Source organism: Hemibagrus wyckioides, linkage group LG14 (genome assembly GCF_019097595.1).
Source record: "Hemibagrus wyckioides isolate EC202008001 linkage group LG14, SWU_Hwy_1.0, whole genome shotgun sequence".
NCBI lineage: Eukaryota > Metazoa > Chordata > Actinopteri > Siluriformes > Bagridae > Hemibagrus > Hemibagrus wyckioides.
Genome location: NC_080723.1, coordinates 24,608,895 through 24,628,999, shown reverse-complemented (window position 1 = coordinate 24,628,999; position 20,105 = coordinate 24,608,895). Strand labels below are relative to the sequence as shown.

Sequence of the window (20,105 nt, the reverse complement as noted above, 5' to 3'; positions counted from 1 at the left end):
ACCTCCTTCCTAGATCCGGTGATTGAAGGCTACTGGAGAACATTGAACTCATTGTCATGTCTATGAAACCAGTCTGGGATGACTTCTGACATGGCGCATTATCAAACTGGTAGAAGCCATTAGAAGATGTCCATGAAGGGGTCCTCACAGTGACAATACTCGCATAGTCTGTGGCATTCAAGCTCTGATTGATTGGTGTTAACTATCCTAAAGTGTGCCATGGAAACATTCCATTACACCAGCTTGAGCCTGGACTATTGACACAAGGCAGGTTGGATCCATGGATTCATGCCTCTGGAGCACACAGAGATGTTCTATATTTGTGTGCTTCAGACTTTGTGAAGTTTGGAGAAGAACCTCATACAGGTGTGATGGTCAGGGGTGCACATAGTGTATCTCTGTTAGATTTGTGATATAATTTATATTAAAGATTAAAGCTATTTTCCAGCGTTCCTGTCAGAGCCACACATTAAAAATTGTTTTTAATACACATTTCTTAATCTTCATAAATCTTTGCATTTAATAGTTTAAATGCAGATATTTGGATCACAGGACTTGAGATGGAAAAAGATTTAGATGGAAATGGTTTGAAATTCATTACATGCTCATCCCATCTATTTTTTAAAGACTAGTTTAACTAATGCTACATTAATAATAAACACTGTGTCTGTGTGTTCCTGTAAAATACTGAGTGATGGGGTGGGGTGATGAGGTTATTTTCCTATAACAGCATGTCCCCAAGTGTTTTATTCATTATTATAATTCAGTAATTCACCAACAATTATTTATTTTTAAATCATTCAAGAATTAAACATTGTCTATGTATAATTATATTAACCAAACATTAAAAACATAAATAATAAAAATCATTTTTATAAGGAGACGTTAATTTAACAGGGAAGGAGTCTCCGGTGTCAGAACTTTGTAACAGAATTAACAGGCTTGAATTTTTTCAGTGATTTTATATAGACTCGTGTTTTATTTGACTAAAGAAAGGAAGAGAATAACATCGCTATACATCGCTATTACAACAGCATTGTGTGAGAGTGATGAGAGAAATCAGTAATCACACTGTGTTTCTCTGCAGGAGACCAGATGATCCCAACAACACAAATTTACTGTCTGGCTTCACACCCATGACTCCAGATCACACATTAATACACACACACACACACACACACACACACACACACATACAATCTCACACATTAATACACACACACACACACACACACACACACATACATTCTCACACATTAATACACACACACACACACACACACACACATACAATCTCACACATTAATACACACACACACACACATACAATCTCACACATTAATACACACACACACACACACACACACACACACATACATTCTCACACATTAATACACACACACACACACACACACACACACACACACACACATACAATCTCACACATTAATACACACACACACACACACACACACACATACAATCTCACACATTAATACACACACACACACACACACACATACATTCTCACACATTAATACACACACACACACACACACACACACACATACATTCTCACACATTAATACACACACACACACACACATACAATCTCACACATTAATACACACACACACACACACACACACACACACACACACATACATTCTCACACACACATACACATACACACATACAATCTCACACATTAATACACACACACACATACAATCTCACACATTAATACACACACACACACACACACATACAATCTCACACATTAATACACACACACACACACACACATACAATCTCACACATTAATACACACACACACACACACACACACATACAATCTCACACATTAATACACACACACACACACACATACAATCTCACACATTAATACACACACACACACACACACACACACATACAATCTCACACATTAATACACACACACACACACACATACAATCTCACACATTAATACACACACACACACACACACACACACACATACAATCTCACACATTAATACACACACACACACACACACACACACACACACACACATACAATCTCACACATTAATACACACACACACACACACACACACACATACAATCTCACACATTAATACACACACACACACACATACATTCTCACACATTAATACACACACACACACACACACACACACATACAATCTCACACATTAATACACACACACACACACACACACACACACACACACATACATTCTCACACACACATACACATACACACATACAATCTCACACATTAATACACACACACACATACAATCTCACACATTAATACACACACACACACACACACATACAATCTCACACATTAATACACACACACACACACACACATACAATCTCACACATTAATACACACACACACACACACACACACATACAATCTCACACATTAATACACACACACACACACACATACAATCTCACACATTAATACACACACACACACACACACACACATACAATCTCACACATTAATACACACACACACACACACATACAATCTCACACATTAATACACACACACACACACACACACACACACACACAATCTCACACATTAATACACAGCGTCATCCTTTTTTTTTTTTTTTTAAATTTGATCTAATTTCCATGTTTCCTTTCCTTTGGATTGTTGCTGTAAACAGTAGATATTAAACTTCCCTGCTTTTATAGACGAATGTAACGTAGAGCTCTCTGTCTGGAACTGTCATAATTATCACACCAAACATTACTGTGGTGTGGAATATCTGCACTGTTTCACATTATTCTTTCATATTTTTACTCAGTTTTGTTTCTGTCAGGGTTGTGGACTTTATTTCTGGCCACTAGAGGCCCCCACTGCCTATTTTGTTGGGTTTCAGTCTCTGTCACCTGTGTCTTGTTTGTGTATTTTAGTCTCCCTTTTCCTGAGTACTCTGCGCAGTGTTTCCTGTGGTGTAACCAAGTCTAGGGCAGTCTCGTTCTCTGCTTAATGGATTGCTGCTTAAACAACTTTGTGCATCTGGTATAGTTCATTTGTTTTGATTTCTTGACATATGCTCTTTTCAATGCCTTATGGATTTACTTAGTCGACCAGTGAGAATTACTTTTTGGAAGTATTGCCTTTTTGTATTTTGAATGGATCCCTGTAAAACTTTTGTATGATCTCTGGATTGACTTTGTGGACTTTTGGGATTTATCCTTTGGAATTACTGTCACACCTTTTGCACATTTTGAGCTGACTTTCTGGATTTGTCTTGTGGATTATTTGACTTGCATTATCATCAAATTATAGATAAATAAACATTCCTCCAGAACTGTGACCTGGTTATCTGCATTTGGGTTCACCTCCTTTGACTAAGTTTTCACACTAGTCCTGTCCACATGTTCCTGAAAGTTTCATCAAGTAATTTCCACCTTCATGTTATGTGATTATGTAGTTTTGTGTAAATGTAAAGATGAATAAGTAAATAAACATGCAACAAATACTGGAGGACTCCAGTATAATCTAAACAAATAATGCTGAATTAATTTTATTCAATCTATGTTCAGTCTTCTAAAAAATCAAAGAGAAAAATGTTTTGTAGGGTGTATGTTGATGTGGAGTTATAGATGTTGATGTGGGTTGGCCTGTCGAGCGGGGGTGGAGATGTTGAGGGCTTCAGACTGGCTGGTAGGGCTCCAGGGGTTCTGGGCTTCAGACTGGCTGGTAGGGCTCCAGGGGTTCTGGGCTTCAGACTGGCTGGTAGGGCTCCAGGGGTTCTGGGCTTCAGACTGGCTGGTAGGGCTCCAGGGGTTCTGGGCTTCAGACTGGCTGGTAGAGCTCCAGGGGTTCTGGGCTTCAGACTGGCTGGTAGGGCTCCAGGGGTTCTGGGCTTCAGACTGGCTGGTAGAGCTCCAGGGGTTCTGGGCTTCAGACTGGCTGGTAGGGCTCCAGGGGTTCTGGGCTTCAGACTGGCTGGTAGGGCTCCAGGGAACGTGGACTGGCTGCATGAGCAGGGCTGGAGATTTTGATTTGAAAGAGGCCTGTGTACCTAGTGCTTTTGATGTCTAAAATGACACCTGGGGTCATTGTGGGGCATCTAAAGTGCCTGGCTACCAATCACAGTCACAGGATGATACTGTGGGGTTGGTTCATGGCAGCGGTCAGCCTTGGCTTTATGTGTCTGGGCGGCATGCTTCTGTGGGTGGCCTCCCACACCTGCTCACTGCATTTAACCAGGTGTTCACAGCTAGGCAGCCACCTGAAAAGGTGTGAGTTGTCTGGATATGTGGCATGGGGAGTTAAACAAACTCTGCCCAGAGCAGGAACTGGGACCAGTCCTCAAGGATAGTGTCACAGGACATGCAGAGAAACTGCTGATATCTCAGTTAGCCCACTCTACTTGGCCATTGGACTCCACGTGGCAGCCTGATGTCAAACTCATGTCCATCCCCAACTTCTCCAGGAAGCTGGCCCACACTTGAGATGTGAAGACAAAGACACATTTGCTGACAATATCCTTGGGGAGCCAAAAATAACCCACTATGACTTAACTAATGGTGTTGCAGGACAGAATGGGGAAGGTCTTAAAGGAAATGGATGCTGATGGGTGGGCAGAGGACTAGCTTACTGGCTGGTAAGTGTGCCAGGGATTCCCAATGGCAAATACTGAGCATTCTGTTAATGCCCCAGCACATCTGGGGCAATCAGTACTTTTCCCACAATCAGTTCTTTGGATTCCATGGTGGCCTGTGGTGACTGATGTGTGGGCCAAGTAATTATTGTTGGTTTGTAGGACAGGATGAGGAGAACTAGGTGCTTGGCAGTGTGTGATATAATGCAGGCAGGGGGTAAGATGAGCTAATCTGAGTAGGACTGTGACTAAGCTGAGTAAATGTGTAAAGGGGTATCAGCCTTAGTATTTTTGGAGCCAGGGTGAAACAAGATGTTGAAATTGAAGCTGGCAAAAAACAGAAACCAATGGGCCTGCCAGCACATAGCAGCTCTTAGATACTCCAAATTTCGGTGGTTGGTAAATATCACAAAGTCCTGCTCAGCCTCTTTTGAGCCAGTGTCTCCATTGCAAGCTGAACCACCAACAGCACTCCATCACTCTGCCTGAGAGATCTGAAGGAGTAAAAGGCTACAGGATGCAATTTTGGTTTATGCCAAAATGATGGGAAAGCATGGCCCCTACCCTAGACTTGGAGACCTCCTGTATACTATAAAGGGCATGGATAGGTCACAGTGTTTAACCATGGAAGCTGTGGTGAATGCCACCTTGAGCTTGGCCATGGATTGGTTGGTGGAAGGGTTCCACGGATAGTCTGTGGCATTCAAGCTATGATTGATTGGTGTTAACTATCCTAAAGTGTGCCATGGAAACATTCCATTACACCAGCTTGAGCCTGGACTATTGACACAAGGCAGGTTGGATCCATGGATTCATGCCTCTGGAGCACACAGAGATGTTCTATATTTGTGTGCTTCAGACTTTGTGAAGTTTGGAGAAGAACCTCATACAGGTGTGATGGTCAGGGGTGCACATAGTGTATCTCTGTTAGATTTGTGATATAATTTATAAATATTATCTTACTGTTTAAACATACTAAATGTAAAAAAGTGATCAGTACAGTTAGTGTGACACCCAGAATATAATTGTTTAATCTCTTCTAGAGGTTACATAGGCTTGTACATCAGATTGCATTAGCCTTAAGCTACCTATAAAAAGAATGAACACGTCAGTCTATGTGGTGAATTTCCTCTATTTTTGTTCCATTTTAAAGCCACAATCACAGCCTGAAGAGTTTCATTTGAGCTTCATAAGGACATAACATAAGGACAGCAATGTTCTTTCTTGCTTTAACTGGTTTCCTGCTTTATGGCTCCGCCCACACTGCCCACAGTGGTGAGTAAAATAATACACACTAAAACAAGGGACCTTCAGCTACATTTTACTGATAATTTACTCTACAGCATCAGAAAAGATCAGAAACAGAACAACTTCTGTGTGGATTTTTGTTTTTACAGCTGTCTTGAATCAGAGTCTCACAGAGGGGAGTGACACATTTCTCTTCTGTAAAAATGATGGTAAAGTGATTTGGGGTAAAGGTGTTGATGGACAGAGAGTGGACATCCTCACTGCTGAACATGGAGACATCACTGTTAAACACAGACCTGATCCAGATCACAGATACAGTGTGTTAGGTGATTTATCACTCCTGATAAAGAGAGTGTCTCTCTCAGACTCGGGGATTTACTTCTGTAACACTGTTCCTGTGGTCAATCTGACGGTCACTCCATTACATAGTAAGTGTAACTTGTACATTTCTATACTTTTAAGCCAAACAGAGACAAATACACAGGAAATATCACTTTTAGGACTAACATGTTCTACTAAAAGAAAGCTGGAGAGGTGTTTCCAGTTCAAAGCAGGTGGGTCAGACACTCCCTCTGTCAGAATTAGTATTAATAAGTAAAGTCCTCACTTCCCCAGCGATGCCTCCGGGTGTTGGACCTTAGTGTGTTTCACTGATTAACTCCAAATCATAAAAATTGTACTGCTTGTTCAACTAGTAAACAGTGAGCACATTTTTACTGTTTGTATTTATAGAGCTCTTTAGGTGCATTACAAACTGAGTATGAGTAGCTGAGTAGTGGAAAGGAATTATTAATATATTAATAATTATTAATATTCTGCATCCAGGTAACACAGCTGAGACAGATGAAGATTTACCTAAAAAATAAAATATTATCCTATTAAAAGATGTTAAAATGTTACTAAAACACAACATGTATAAATACATTCAGGTGTCACGACTGTAAGAACCAGGATGGAAGACGATTTAGAGGAAACTGATTTTCTGTATTCAGGTAACACAGAGGAAGGTTCAGCAGAAGAAGGTAATCATTTTAAACATCTACACTCTGCAGATTAGAACTATGTTTCTAGCGTTCCTGTCACACATTAAAATTGTTATCAATACACTCTTTATAAATCTTAGTTTAAATGCAGATACTGTATCTGGATCACTAGACTCAAGATGGAAAATTATTTGGAATTGAAATTCATTACATGTTTAACACGTCCATTTTATTTTTTAAAGACTAGTTTAACTAATGCTACATTAATAATAAACACTGTCTGTGTGTTCCTGTAAAATACTGAGTGATGGGGTGGGGTGTTTTATTCATTATTATAATTCAGTAATTCACCAACAATTATTTATTTTTAAATCATTCAAGAATTAAACATTGTCTATGTATAATTATATTAACCAAACATTAAAAACATAAATAATAAAAATCATTTTTATAAGGAGACGTTAATTTAACAGGGAAGGAGTCTCCGGTGTCAGAACTTTGTAACAGAATTAACAGGCTTGAATTTTTTCAGTGATTTTATATAGACTCGTGTTTTATTTGACTAAAGAAAGGAAGAGAATAACATCGCTATACATCGCTATTACAACAGCATTGTGTGAGAGTGATGAGAGAAATCAGTAATCACACTGTGTTTCTCTGCAGGAGACCAGATGATCCCAACAACACAAATTTACTGTCTGGCTTCACACCCATGACTCCAGATCACACATTAATACACACACACACACACACACACATACATACAATCTCACACATTAATACACACACACACACACACACACACACATACATTCTCACACATTAATACACACACACACACACACACACACATACATTCTCACACATTAATACACACACACACACACACACACACACACACACACAATCTCACACATTAATACACACACACACACACACACATACAATCTCACACATTAATACACACACACACACACACATACATTCTCACACATTAATACACACACACACACACATACACACATACAATCTCACACACACACACACATACAATCTCACACATTAATACACACACACACACACATACACACATACAATCTCACACACACACACACATACAATCTCACACATTAATACACACACACACACACACATACAATCTCACACATTAATACACACACACACACACATACAATCTCACACATTAATACACACACACACACACACATACAATCTCACACATTAATACACACACACACACACACATACAATCTCACACATTAATACACACACACACACACACATACAATCTCACACATTAATACACAGCGTCATCCTTTTTTTTTTTTTTTTTTTTTAAATTTGATCTAATTTCCATGTTTCCTTTCCTTTGGATTGTTGCTGTAAACAGTAGATATTAAACTTCCCTGCTTTTATAGACGAATGTAACGTAGAGCTCTCTGTCTGGAACTGTCATAATTATCACACCAAACATTACTGTGGTGTGGAATATCTGCACTGTTTCACATTATTCTTTCATATTTTTACTCAGTTTTGTTTCATCAAGTCATTTCCACATTCATGTCATGTGATTATGTAGTTTTGTGTTAATGTACAGATGAATAAATATGTAAACATGCAACAAATACTTGAGGACTCCAGTGTAATCTAAACAGATAATGCTGAATTAATTTTATTCAGTCTACACTCACTCTAGTTTCTAAAAATTGAAGAGACAAATTTGTTTGTAGGAACTGAGTTTCTATACACGCAAGTACATCCGACATATTCTATTTCTGAAGAAAAACAGGATGTGCTTACTACAGAAATATAATTTTTAGGGTCTGCAGTGACATACACCACAGCATTTCCACTTTGTCAAACCCAGACAGAAGAATCTCAGGCTCACATCCTACATACACATATATATATATATATATATATATATATATATACAGTTCTTAATGTGCAGGACACTGTATACAGGTATAAACAGTGAAAAGCACCACACTTTATAACTCCCCAGTCTTGAATGTACTGTATCTGTACACTGCCTATGTACATCACATTCATGCTGCTACTCACATTACACTGAGACACACTGTGCAATATCTACTGATCATACTGTGTATCTCAGACCATTATGATTGTCACTATTATTCTGTTACTATACATACTGCAGAGTAATGCAACATATATACAGAGACATATTTATTTAGAGATTTGAAAGAGGCTTGTGTACCTGGGGCTGAGCGTCTGAAGTGATACCTGGGGGGGTGTCTAAAGTCTCTGGCTACCAGTCAGGCTCTACTTGGCCGTTGGACTCTGGGTGGCAGCCTGAGGTCAAACTCATTTTTATCCCCAACTTCTCCATGAAGCTGGTCCACACTTGAGAATTGAACCAGGAGCCACAATCACTTACAATATCCTTGGGGAGCCCCTAGAGGGACATGAGGGGAGCATAAACAACCGGTTTCATTGTGGGATTGACTTGCTGTTACAGGACAGGTGTCAGTGCTCCCATTCTTGCCTGTTGAGATGCTCACGTCTCCACAGTAGAAGCCATTACACACCAGTGATGTCTCTCCCTCCTCATCAACCTGGATTTTGCATGCCCCAACTGCATGGGCTCGCTAATGGCCTGGGTCTCAGGAGATATAAATATACAGGACTTTATAGATATATACAGATGTCTAATTGTTGCTGTTTTATTTTTCTGTCTTTAAAGTCAATGGAAAAAAATTCACTTAAAATTAATCAATTTTACAGAAATCCTTTTAGTTTTACCAACAGAAAAATAAAACAATTATTAATGTCCGGAAAGGGTAACATTCAAGAGCTAACTGGCTAATAATCACATTATACCAGCGTTTGCTTCATTGTGTCTACTTCTGTATTTAATTCAAGCAGAAACAGTTTTGTGTTTTTTGCTATTTCCTAAATTAGAACTAGCACCTGGGACTGAAACAGGAAGTTATAAATAATATGGGAAATGTAATAGCATTTATTGCCTTCACATTTTTATGAATTTACTGAATTTATATATTTTCAAATAACACAAAAATGTTGAGGAATTTAAAGGGATAACATGTCTGGTGACTTTCTGAAACACATGCAGTTGGATGCAGTAGCCATAAAACCAGCACTCTGTAACAGCATCTTCTGTAACTATTCATCCTCCTTTATTTTCTCCTCCAACATTTAGTAGTTTTATAATTCCTAACAAATTTAGAGTGAAATCCAAAATATAATTTTTTATTCTCTCCCAGAAGTAATTCAGGCTTGTAAGAGAGATTACACAGTCTAATTGTGCAATACAGATGGAAACAACACTTCTTTATTATGAACACGTCAGTGTGCACGCGGTACAGTTCCTCTATTTTTGTTCCATTTTAAAGCCACGATCACAGACTGAAGAATCTCACACGAGTTTTGCAAAGACAAGAGACAGCAATGTTCTTTCTTGCTTTAACTGGTTTCCTGCTTTATGGCTCCTTCTACACTGCCCACAGTGGTGAGTAAAATAATACACACTAAAACAAGGAACCTTCAGCTACATTTTACTGATAATTTACTCTACAGGTTGCAGGATGTGGAAAAAAATCAGAAAGTTCAGAAATTAAAATAAGCTGTGCAGATATTACCAAGAATTGTGTTCATTTTAGTCCTTGTTGTTTTTGTTTTTACAGCCATATTGAATAAGAGTCTCACAGAGGGGAATAACACGTTTCTCTACTGTGAAAATGATGGTAAAGTGATTTGGGATAAAGGTGTTGATGAAGGGAGAAGCTCCATCCTCACTGCTGAACATGGAGGTGTCACTGTTAAACACAGACCTGATCCAGATCACAGATACAGTGTGTTAAGTGATTTATCACTGCTGATAAAGAGAGTGTCTCTCTCAGACTCGGGGATTTACTTCTGTAACACTGTTCCTGTGGTCAATCTGACGGTCACTCCGTTACATAGTAAGTGTAGGGAAATTCTGAAATGAAGATAGAAGAGTGCTGATTAGTGGGAAGGAATTAATTTAAAGAATAAATATAAAATAGATAAATAAGTAAATAAATAAATTTTAATATTCTGCATCCAGGTAGCACAGCTAAGACAGATGAAGGTTCAGCTAATAAATAAAAAATATTTTCCTATTAAAAGATGTTAAAATGTTACTGATTCAACAGAAAACCGTAAGTAATAAAATATTATCCTATTAGGAGATAATAAAATGTTAGCAGTAAACCATAAATTTTACCACCTAGTTGAAACTCAGGTGTCACACCTGTAAGACCATTCAGAGGGAGAAGGGTTGAAGTACCTTTAACATTTCTGGTGTAGCTTTAGGCCAGCTTAACTAATGATACATAAATAAGACTGTGTGGTGATGATCCAGTAACATACTGAATAACAGGGAGGGGTGATGGAGATGGGTTACTGTTACCATGGCAACATTTCTATTTCAATTTATTATGTCCTGACAAATCATACTTTTTTGTTCTTTATAATTAAATTGTGATGTGGAAGTCAAGTCAGGAGGAGGAAGGGAGGGAAGGAAAAAAAGAAGAAAGGAAGGAAAGAAGGAAGCCAAGACAGATGAAGATTCAGGTGAAAAAGTTAAGTAATAAAAATATGATCCTATTAAAAGATGTTAAAATGTTAAAAATAAAAACAAATACATTCAGATGTCACGACTGTAAGACCCATGATTCAGAGGGAAACAATATTCTGTGTTCAGGTAGCGCATCAAAGTCAGAGGAAGATTCAACAGAAAACAGTAAGTAATAAAAATATTATCCTGTTAGAAGATAATAAAATGTCACCAATAAACACAGCTCATAAATAATTGTAACAAGACGACCCCAGAGGCAGAGAGAAAGTGGAATGCCACTTTAACTCAGGCAGACAAAAAGGCAGAACGTAAATCAGAAAACTGGCATTAAGGCCAGGTAGACAAAACTTAACTTAGATTATGACAAAAGCAAGCAGGTAGACAGACAAACAAACATGAGCTACAGAATCTTAATACTCGCCACAGACGCTGGCGAGTGAGGGCTTTAAATAGGCTCCAGGTAATTGGGTGCAGGTGGCGCGATTAGTAATCAGGGGAGCAAGAGCGCAGGAGTGCAGCTGGGGCCGGCATGTCCGTTACAGTTTGGTTTGGGGTTGCGGCCAGGTCTTCACCACTTCCACCTTAGACTGATCCTGATGACGGGCTGATGGAACTCACATTTTTCTAGTCTTAAGTAGAGGTGGTGACGGCGGAGACGCTCGAGTACCTGCCGGACATGGCGAACATGCTCCAACCAGTTTGGGGAGTAGATTAGGATGTCATCGATATATACGATGACGAACCGGTGGAGCATGTCCTGGAAAATTTCATTCATGAAATTTTGAAATACTGATGGGGCATTGGAAAGTCCATACAGCATGACACGGTACTCGTAGTGTCCAGATGGTGTAATGAACGCCGCCTTCCACTCATCACCTCACCGAATGCGGATCAAGTTGTAGGCGCTCCGTAAGTCGAGCTTGGTGAAGATGTGAGCTCCACGTAGTTCTTCGAGGGCCGCTGGGACCAGTGGCAGGGGGTAGGCGAATTTCACCGTTTGCACGTTCAGACTCCGGTAGTTGATGCAAGGTCGAAGCCCACCGTCCTTCTTGGTTACGAAGAAGCAGCTGGAAGCTGCCGGGGAAGTGGATGGATGTATGAATCTCTGGCTGATCGCCTCCTGAATGCATTCCTCCATTGCCTTTTGCTCCGGGATGGACAGAGGGTAAATGCGACCCTTGGGCAGTTTAGCGTCGGGCAGGAGATCCACCGCACAATCCCATGATCGGTGTGGGGGCAGTTTCGCTACTGCGGCTTTATTGAATACGTCCTGGTACCCCCTATACTCTTCAGGGAGTTTCACCTCGGTGTGTTGCCGCAGGCTCTCGATGCTTGTGGACCCCAAGAGAGCAGTTTTGGGAGCCGGGATTGGAAGCACTTTTAGACAGGTGTGAAAACAGTGATCGCTCCATTTGATTATGCTTCCAGTGCTCCAACAGATGTTGGGCTGGTGCTGCGCCAGCCAGGGGCGTCCCAGGACGACATCTACTCTGGACTCCTCCACCACTAGGAGAGAGAGCGTCTCTTCATGTAGGCAGCCAATGTGAAGTCATCTCGGGGGTTAACCACTGCACAAGTCCACAGCCCAGCGGCTTTCCTTGGATTGTGGTGATCTGGTAGCGTGTCGGGCTTCTCAGACGTGGAATATGGCAGGTGGCTAGGAGGCGGGATGAGATGAAGTTCCCTGACGCGCCTGAATCGAACAGCACAGACACTGGGTAGTGGTGAGAGTAACGGGGATTGCAGATAATAGAACTTAAGTGGAGCGTACTCACCGTTGGGCATGGGGGATGGACTGGACAGGTCTGGAGCGAGTGGTCTGGCTCTCCGCAGTATAGACACAAACCTTGACGGAGGCGGCGTTCACGTTCGCCACGAGACAAGTGGAGTTCTTCCGTCAAGATGAGCTTCTGTGCTGGGGAGTCCTTGCGGGGTGAGGTATCCATGTTATCACTCTGCTCTACGACGATTGTGGCCAGGTGTTGAGAAACACTCAGCGCTTTCTGCATGAAGGTTTCCAGGCTGATGGCGTATACCGCCATCTGCCATTGGATTGCCGGCCGCAAGCCGCGTCGGTAGGCCGCGAGTAGCGCCGCCTCATTCCAGCCGCTAGATGCTGCAAGCGTCCGGAAACAAAGCGTGTAATCTCGCGTGGAATGGTTGGCTTGCCGGAGGCGGAACAACTCTTCATGCACGGAGAGGACGGTTGAGCTGGCTCCGAAGACTTCCTTGAAGTGGGTGAGAAAGTCTTCCAGGGAGTCGAGTGCCGGGCAACATTTTAAAAATTTCTTATGGTCCTAATGCATCATATTATCATTACAATTAAATTTTAATGTGGAAGAAAAGAAGGAAAAAAGGAAGGAACAGACAAGTGAGGAAGGCAGGAAGGAAGGAATGGAAAAGTCCAATAAGGATCTCAGAAGTGTGTGGAGTATAACCCAGCGATTTGACCATGGGACCTCGTTGTATCGTTGTGCCTCGGTCCAGAGGAAAAGAACTTTCTTGGTCAGAATGCTTTCTTGAGACGGTTGGAAATCCACTGGGCTCTAAGCCCTTATCCCTGCAGTTTAGTCATCAGAACCCATGGTGTAGCTGCTGCTAGCAACAGTTTCATGAATGACATCCTCTGATGCTCCACCCACAGTTAAGTCATAGTAAATCTGAGAAGCTACATTTTTAACCAACTCTAATCACAGAGACTCAGCACCGATTATTGTTCTCTGCTCTACTTTTACACGTGCCTACAATTCAAGAGAAACCTTTTAACCAACATTTATTTAATGCTCACAACTTAATGTCTACTCCAGTCTCTGATACCAGTGATGACGACGATGACGATGATGAAGATTGGTGGATAGCTGTTGCTGGTGTAATCGGAGTGAGCTGCATGGTGGTGGTGCTGTTGGTTCGGTGGAGATTTTTCACTAAAAGGAAAAGTGAGAAGTGTTGAATTCAGTAGAAAATCCCTGTAGCTCATTACATTTAGCCTAACTGTGTGATTCTACAGTATTATTCCTGCTCTGTACCTCAGCAGGTCAACAAAAACCGGCTCATGTGTATGACTCTATAAACAACCTTCCAGCAGCTGAACAACCTGGTGAGTGTTAAATATTATTTGAATTTATTTTTATCATGTAATCTTTTAGTTAATATTCAGCAATCTCAGTATTTGGGTTACACATTTTACTCTGAGTAAATTGATGGTTTGTTCTAAACAGGTACAAATACAGATGTGAGTAGGAGATGACCCAGTGGCAGCTGCTGGTGATTTGATGAAAGAAATAAAGTCTGATATCTATCAGAAGCCCAACAATTAAACTATTAGGGTTGATTAGTACATAATCTCCTGATGTCTCAGTGCCTCAGTATTAAAGTTTTTTTTTTAATACACTAAATGTAAAAAAGTTACAGCAAATAATCACACACACACACACAGTTAAAAATTCAATGCTACATTTCCTCTGAACAGTTAACACAGTAAACAGAAGAGTTGTGACTCTTTTATCCAAACCTTCAAACCATCTATCTTTCTGTTCTTTCGTGTAATTTGCACGTTGATTAGACGACATGTGTAGACGTGTGTAGACCTGTGTAGATGTGTGTAGACGTGTGTAGACAGATTTTAGTGTGAAAATGATTGTAAGAGTAAAAAGACTAAATGATCCACTTTGTTCTGGTTCATCAGACCTGCTACTGAGAACACATGACTTTCACTGTTGATGTTTTGCTTAAATATCACAGAAATGGAATGGAGGTAAATCCAGGGGGTGTGTCACTCTGTGTGATCATGTGACATAACTATAACTGATTGGCTGTGTGAATCTACAGAGCTGGACTTATTACTGACCTGCTTCAGTTCAGAGCACCATAAAAGACAATTTTTTCCAGACTACTAATCAGTTAATGAGATCATTTCAAATGTAGAAAGGAAAAACAAACTACTTTAATTTTCTTGATCTTTAGATTAGTTTTCTCTATCTCAATCCTAATGCTCCATGGGTTTCAGGTCTTCACAGCTTACATACAGTCCATATGAGAATGGATCCCATATGATGGAGCAGAAGGTACAAATATTATAACAATATAATATCTGTTGTATGTTTTAGCAGGATTCAGTGTTACACAGAACCAGGCACACATCTACACTTCCATCACAGATCTCCCAGAAGCCTCACAAGATGGTGAGTTCATAATTACTATAATGTTTTATTTATTGTATAGCTTGTAGAATTGTCTAATCAGCAGTAATATGATGTTTATCAGGTGAACAGCAAAGAGAGAGTGAGACCGTGTATTTCCTGGCACAAAACCCAGCGTCCAACACCACAGGTACAGAGTCCCAGTGTTTTAGCACTTAATCATTTTCATCAACAAAACAGTTCCCTTTTGAGGGAACTTGATACTGTGTCATGGCTGATGCTATGGGAATGCTTCTTGTGGAAGTTGTGTGTGAAGCTCTGTGTTAAATCCCAAAAATTTATCGGCTCGGGTAGGTCATGTGATGAAGCGGTGCGTTCCAGCAACACCATAAAAGGGCATCTACGTCACATTACTCCAGCTTCTTTGTCTTCTGGAAGAGCTCTGTGTATGTTTGTGTCAATTCTTTGTCCCATCTGTCGATATATATATAAGATTAGGAAAGATGACGAGCGAGTGCATGCATCCGTCCCCCCTCACACATTCTCTGCACTGTTTGTTTGGAAGAAGAGCAAAACTTTTCCTCTCAGTAAGCTCCGCTCTCACATGACCTTTTTCTCCAGCCAAACACTAGCGCCGAATGGCTCAGATCCACATCTTCTGAGGCAGACTTCCATAACAGGATGGTTGATCCCCTTTCTCTTGTCCTCACCCGTGACTTGGATTTCACTGCTTCACCTTCAGGAGGTGTCAAGGATGTGGAATAATCTTTAGTAGGTGACAGTTATTCAGCCATTGTGGGCGTAGTTGAACATAGATGTGGCGATGCCTAGGGTTGAAGAGTCTCCAATCTCTTTTGCAGGTGTACCAGGCTTACACTGCTTTCTGGTGTAAAGGACATCTGACTAGGACAATGCCTCTTTGCTGCCCAGGTTTATAGGGTGGCGGTAGAGGCCAAAGATATTTCACTGGGTCTGGTACATGACACCATTTAAAATCTGGCTCAGGAGCAGTGGTTTTTCACTCCTGCAGACACCATTTTCAGGGTCATAAGGTTGTGTGTCATGAGCTTCATACCCTTCTTATGTGGACAGACCCCAGTTTCTCACCTAGGGTCTGTCACTGTCGCAAGACTTTTATAGAAGACACCCCACTTTCGGGTTGGGGAGCAATTCTAGACAGCGGCCCCACCCATGGCATTTGGGAGGGTTCCTGTCTTTCATGGTACACAGATTGCCTGAAGATGGGGGCTGTGGTTCTAGTGCTGAAACACTTCCTCCTGAAACTCATGGGCTACCTTTGGTGGTCCCCTCTATCAATCATTAGGATGGTCTGTGTTTGTGCCCTCTGTTCAGGTTGGTGCACCAGACCTGGCCCTGGGGAGTAGACCCACTGTCCCCCGTGTTCTCTTTCCCTTTGGGGTCTGCAAATGTAGCTGAGGCCCCATCTGTATGTTTCCCTATGCTCATGGGGTTCCTAGACAGGGAACATCATGACAGATTCTGCCTGTAACTGGTGGCTCCTCTTTGGCCCACCTGAGTCTGGTCTGTGAACCTAATGTCCCTTCTGGATGGTGCTCCTTGTGTGATTCCTGTTAGGAGGAACCTCCTTGCTCAGGTGCAGGGGGTGATTCTCCACCCCGCTCTGAGATTTGGAACCTCTTGGTCTGGTCCCTGAGCTGGACCAGCACCTAGACTCCTGTCTCCCAACCAAGACTATGTCGAACTTCTGTCTCTGGTGTTATCAGCCACATCAGGATCTAGTTCACTGCCTTGTTAGTACAGTGCTGTTTCTTCAGACATGACTCTTTGAGGGCCTCTCATCCTGTACATTGAGGTATATGTGACAGCCATTGCTGCGAGTCATGTGCCTGTTCTCTGGTCTCTCTCTTTCTGCATGGTGCCAGATGGCTGAGGCTCTCCTGCAGACTGTGTCTTCCCTCATGGGACCTCTCAGCTTCACCAATGTAGTCAGCCTTTGAGGAGTTTCTGACCCTGGATATGAGTCTGGTGTTAGCCAGTCATCTGGTCTTTCTGCCCTCCACCCCACAAGTCGGCAGAGTAGGAGAGACTGCACCTGCTGTACCCAGTTCGGGATCTTAGCACTAATGCCCATTGATTGAGCGCATGGTGTAAGTCTTCTCGCTTTTTGTCTGCTTTGGCGGCCACAACAAAAGCAGTCCGATCTTGAAGCAGCATTTTGTGCTCTGTAGCAGTAGCTATCTCCTAGACCAATGAGGCACGCTATGTGGCTTTGCCTCTAGGGATTATGTCTTTGCTTTCTCCTAATATTTAAGATAAACAAGGCATTTTATATGTTTATATGATGGACTTTAGTGTGTTTTTATGGTCAACTGTTAATGAACTAATCCTGTGTTTTGGTCACATGGTTTTTGGGAACAGAAGTCTAATATGTTATTGCTTCTATAGTAACCGGTCAGTCTTTAAAAAACTGTTGTGCTTTAAGAGGAGTAATAATTATAACACTTGGGCATGTGCTCTTAGAGCTGAAAAAAAAGTGTGAAAACAGAAAGCAGGAAACGTGTTATATATCTGTTGCCTTGAGAAAAGAATACAATGAAAACTGCTCTGCTTTATCAGGTGATCAGCAGAGAGAGAACGAGTGTGTGTATTTCCTGGCAGGCGCTCCAGCGTCCATCACTACAGGTACTCACACACACACACACGCACTCACACACACACACACTCAGTGAGTGTGATTAGTGACCAGGTGAGTGTAGTGAGTGTGATTAGTGACCGGGTGAGTGTAGTGAGTGTGATTAGTGACCGGGTGAGTGTAGTGAGTGTGATTAGTGACCGGGTGAGTGTAGTGAGTGTGATTAGTGACCGGGTGAGTGTAGTGAGTGTGATTAGTGACCGGGTGAGTGTAGTGAGTGTGATTAGTGACCGGGTGAGTGTAGTGAGTGTGATTAGTGACCGGGTGAGTGTAGTGAGTGTGATTAGTGACCGGGTGAGTGTAGTGAGTGTGATTAGTGACCGGGTGAGTGTAGTGAGTGTGATTAGTGACCAGGTGAGTGAGAACCTGAGAGAGTCAGTGTTGATTGGGGCTGTGTCTCAATCAGATCTCTAGCTCCCTAGCTAGTGAATCAGTGTATAGTGTACATGAGTTGTTTCTCTGGTGTAGACTCTGACTCACTGCCCACTGGGTCACTGATGACTAAATTTCCAGCAATGATCTAATTTCCTCATCCGTCTCTGAAAATCCCAAATATATTAAATATTTACATCAGGTAAACATGTTAGCTTACTTTAAGTAGGATTTTAGGCTAGCTAGTGAAGTTTTTATAAACCATTAAACATTTAAATATAAAAACTGTATATATAGAGTATATATAGAACATCAAAGGTATTCACTAGACAGCTACAGTACAACATTGCTAACAAGCTTCTTACTTTTGGAGATGGAGATGCCGAGTTTGGTTCATCCATCATTATGACATGCTGTGTGACAAGTGATGTTTATTAATGTGCTGTTAATTATTTACCATGTCAAATTTCACTCCTGTGTTTATTTCAAGATCAGGACCAAGTTCAGCCTGTCTACACCAAGATCCAGAAGCCAGTAAAAAACACCTGAAGTTTGTCTTTATAGATTTAGTATATATATATATATATATATATATATAAAATGTATGTACAGTATATATAAAACTCATACACTTGCAGTTCTAATCATCTCTATTTCGTTTTGGACCTTACACATAATCCCACATCCATATTTATTTGTATTACCAATGCAAGTTTCCACAGACTTTTCGCTTCCTGTTTTTGTGACTTTGTGGAATTCAAAGATATAGTAATAGACTTATGACGTCCTTGTTTTTGACTCATGCTGAAATAAAGCTTGAACCTCATTCTCATACAACATGTTTCAGCTCATATTCTTCTTCTATTTGTATTATTAAAAATAAATAAATTAAACAGTTGAATGTTTGTCTCAGTCGTATCATCTGACTCACCGTGTCTGTGTGTCAGTGGCTCTGTTTCAGATTTTTATCAGAATTCTGTTTCATAATAATAATAATATTTTCAGTCATTAATCATTCAGACAGTGTAACTGCATCAGATGCAGAAGAATTCAGATTCCTATGACACACGGCACCAAATTCCACCTAAACAATCAAACATTATTATTATTATTATTATTATTATTATTATTATTTAAATATGGTTGTATTTACATCATTTCCACAGGATGTTACTTTTTAAAGAATTTCAGTTTTACAGAAAATGTGTAATAAAATCATTTTGTTTTTATGAAGTTACAGTCTGTTTTTTTGTAGTAATAGTAATAGAATAACTATTAAATAATATTGATTAAAAAGAAAATTACAAGATGTTTTGCCAGCCTTTTTAGTAAATTTCAAGAAGGTTTTTTTTTTAATTACAGCAATGATTTACTGTCTGTAGTGGTATTTTGTTTTATGAAATTAAATTTACAGTAA

At 40.6% G+C, this 20,105-nt stretch overlaps 1 protein-coding gene across 8 annotated transcripts; it reads left to right on the top strand.

Moving 5' to 3' along the window:
• The first annotated feature begins 10,300 nt into the window (after nt 1–10,300).
• Nucleotides 10,301–19,767, top strand: LOC131364349 (uncharacterized). 8 transcript variants are annotated; one of them, XM_058407479.1, is made up of 10 exons: nt 10,301–10,411; nt 10,587–10,754; nt 11,419–11,499; nt 11,630–11,668; nt 14,311–14,439; nt 14,535–14,600; nt 15,610–15,684; nt 15,767–15,832; nt 18,241–18,306; nt 19,179–19,767. In XM_058407479.1, exons 1-10 carry the CDS (start codon nt 10,351–10,353, stop codon nt 19,235–19,237), a joined length of 810 nt encoding a protein of 269 aa, XP_058263462.1. In that variant the 5' UTR covers nt 10,301–10,350; the 3' UTR covers nt 19,238–19,767. The 8 variants fall into 8 exon arrangements, with proteins under 8 accessions (XP_058263462.1, XP_058263461.1, XP_058263460.1 ...); XM_058407478.1 differs by having other exon boundaries at nt 11,419–11,508; XM_058407477.1 differs by having other exon boundaries at nt 10,587–10,865.
• Nucleotides 19,768–20,105: the final 338 nt, after the last annotated feature.

Excerpts from the sequence above, each read along its gene's own strand:
- LOC131364349 (XM_058407473.1), top strand. The coding sequence starts at position 10,351 with ATGTTCTTTCTTGCTTTAACTGGTTTCCTGCTTTATGGCTCCTTCTAC. Across the intron at positions 10,412-10,586 it reads CTTCTACACTGCCCACAGTG|CCATATTGAATAAGAGTCTC; the intron begins GTGAGTAAAATA and ends TTGTTTTTACAG. Across the intron at positions 10,866-11,418 it reads GACGGTCACTCCGTTACATA|TCAAGTCAGGAGGAGGAAGG; the intron begins GTAAGTGTAGGG and ends GTGATGTGGAAG.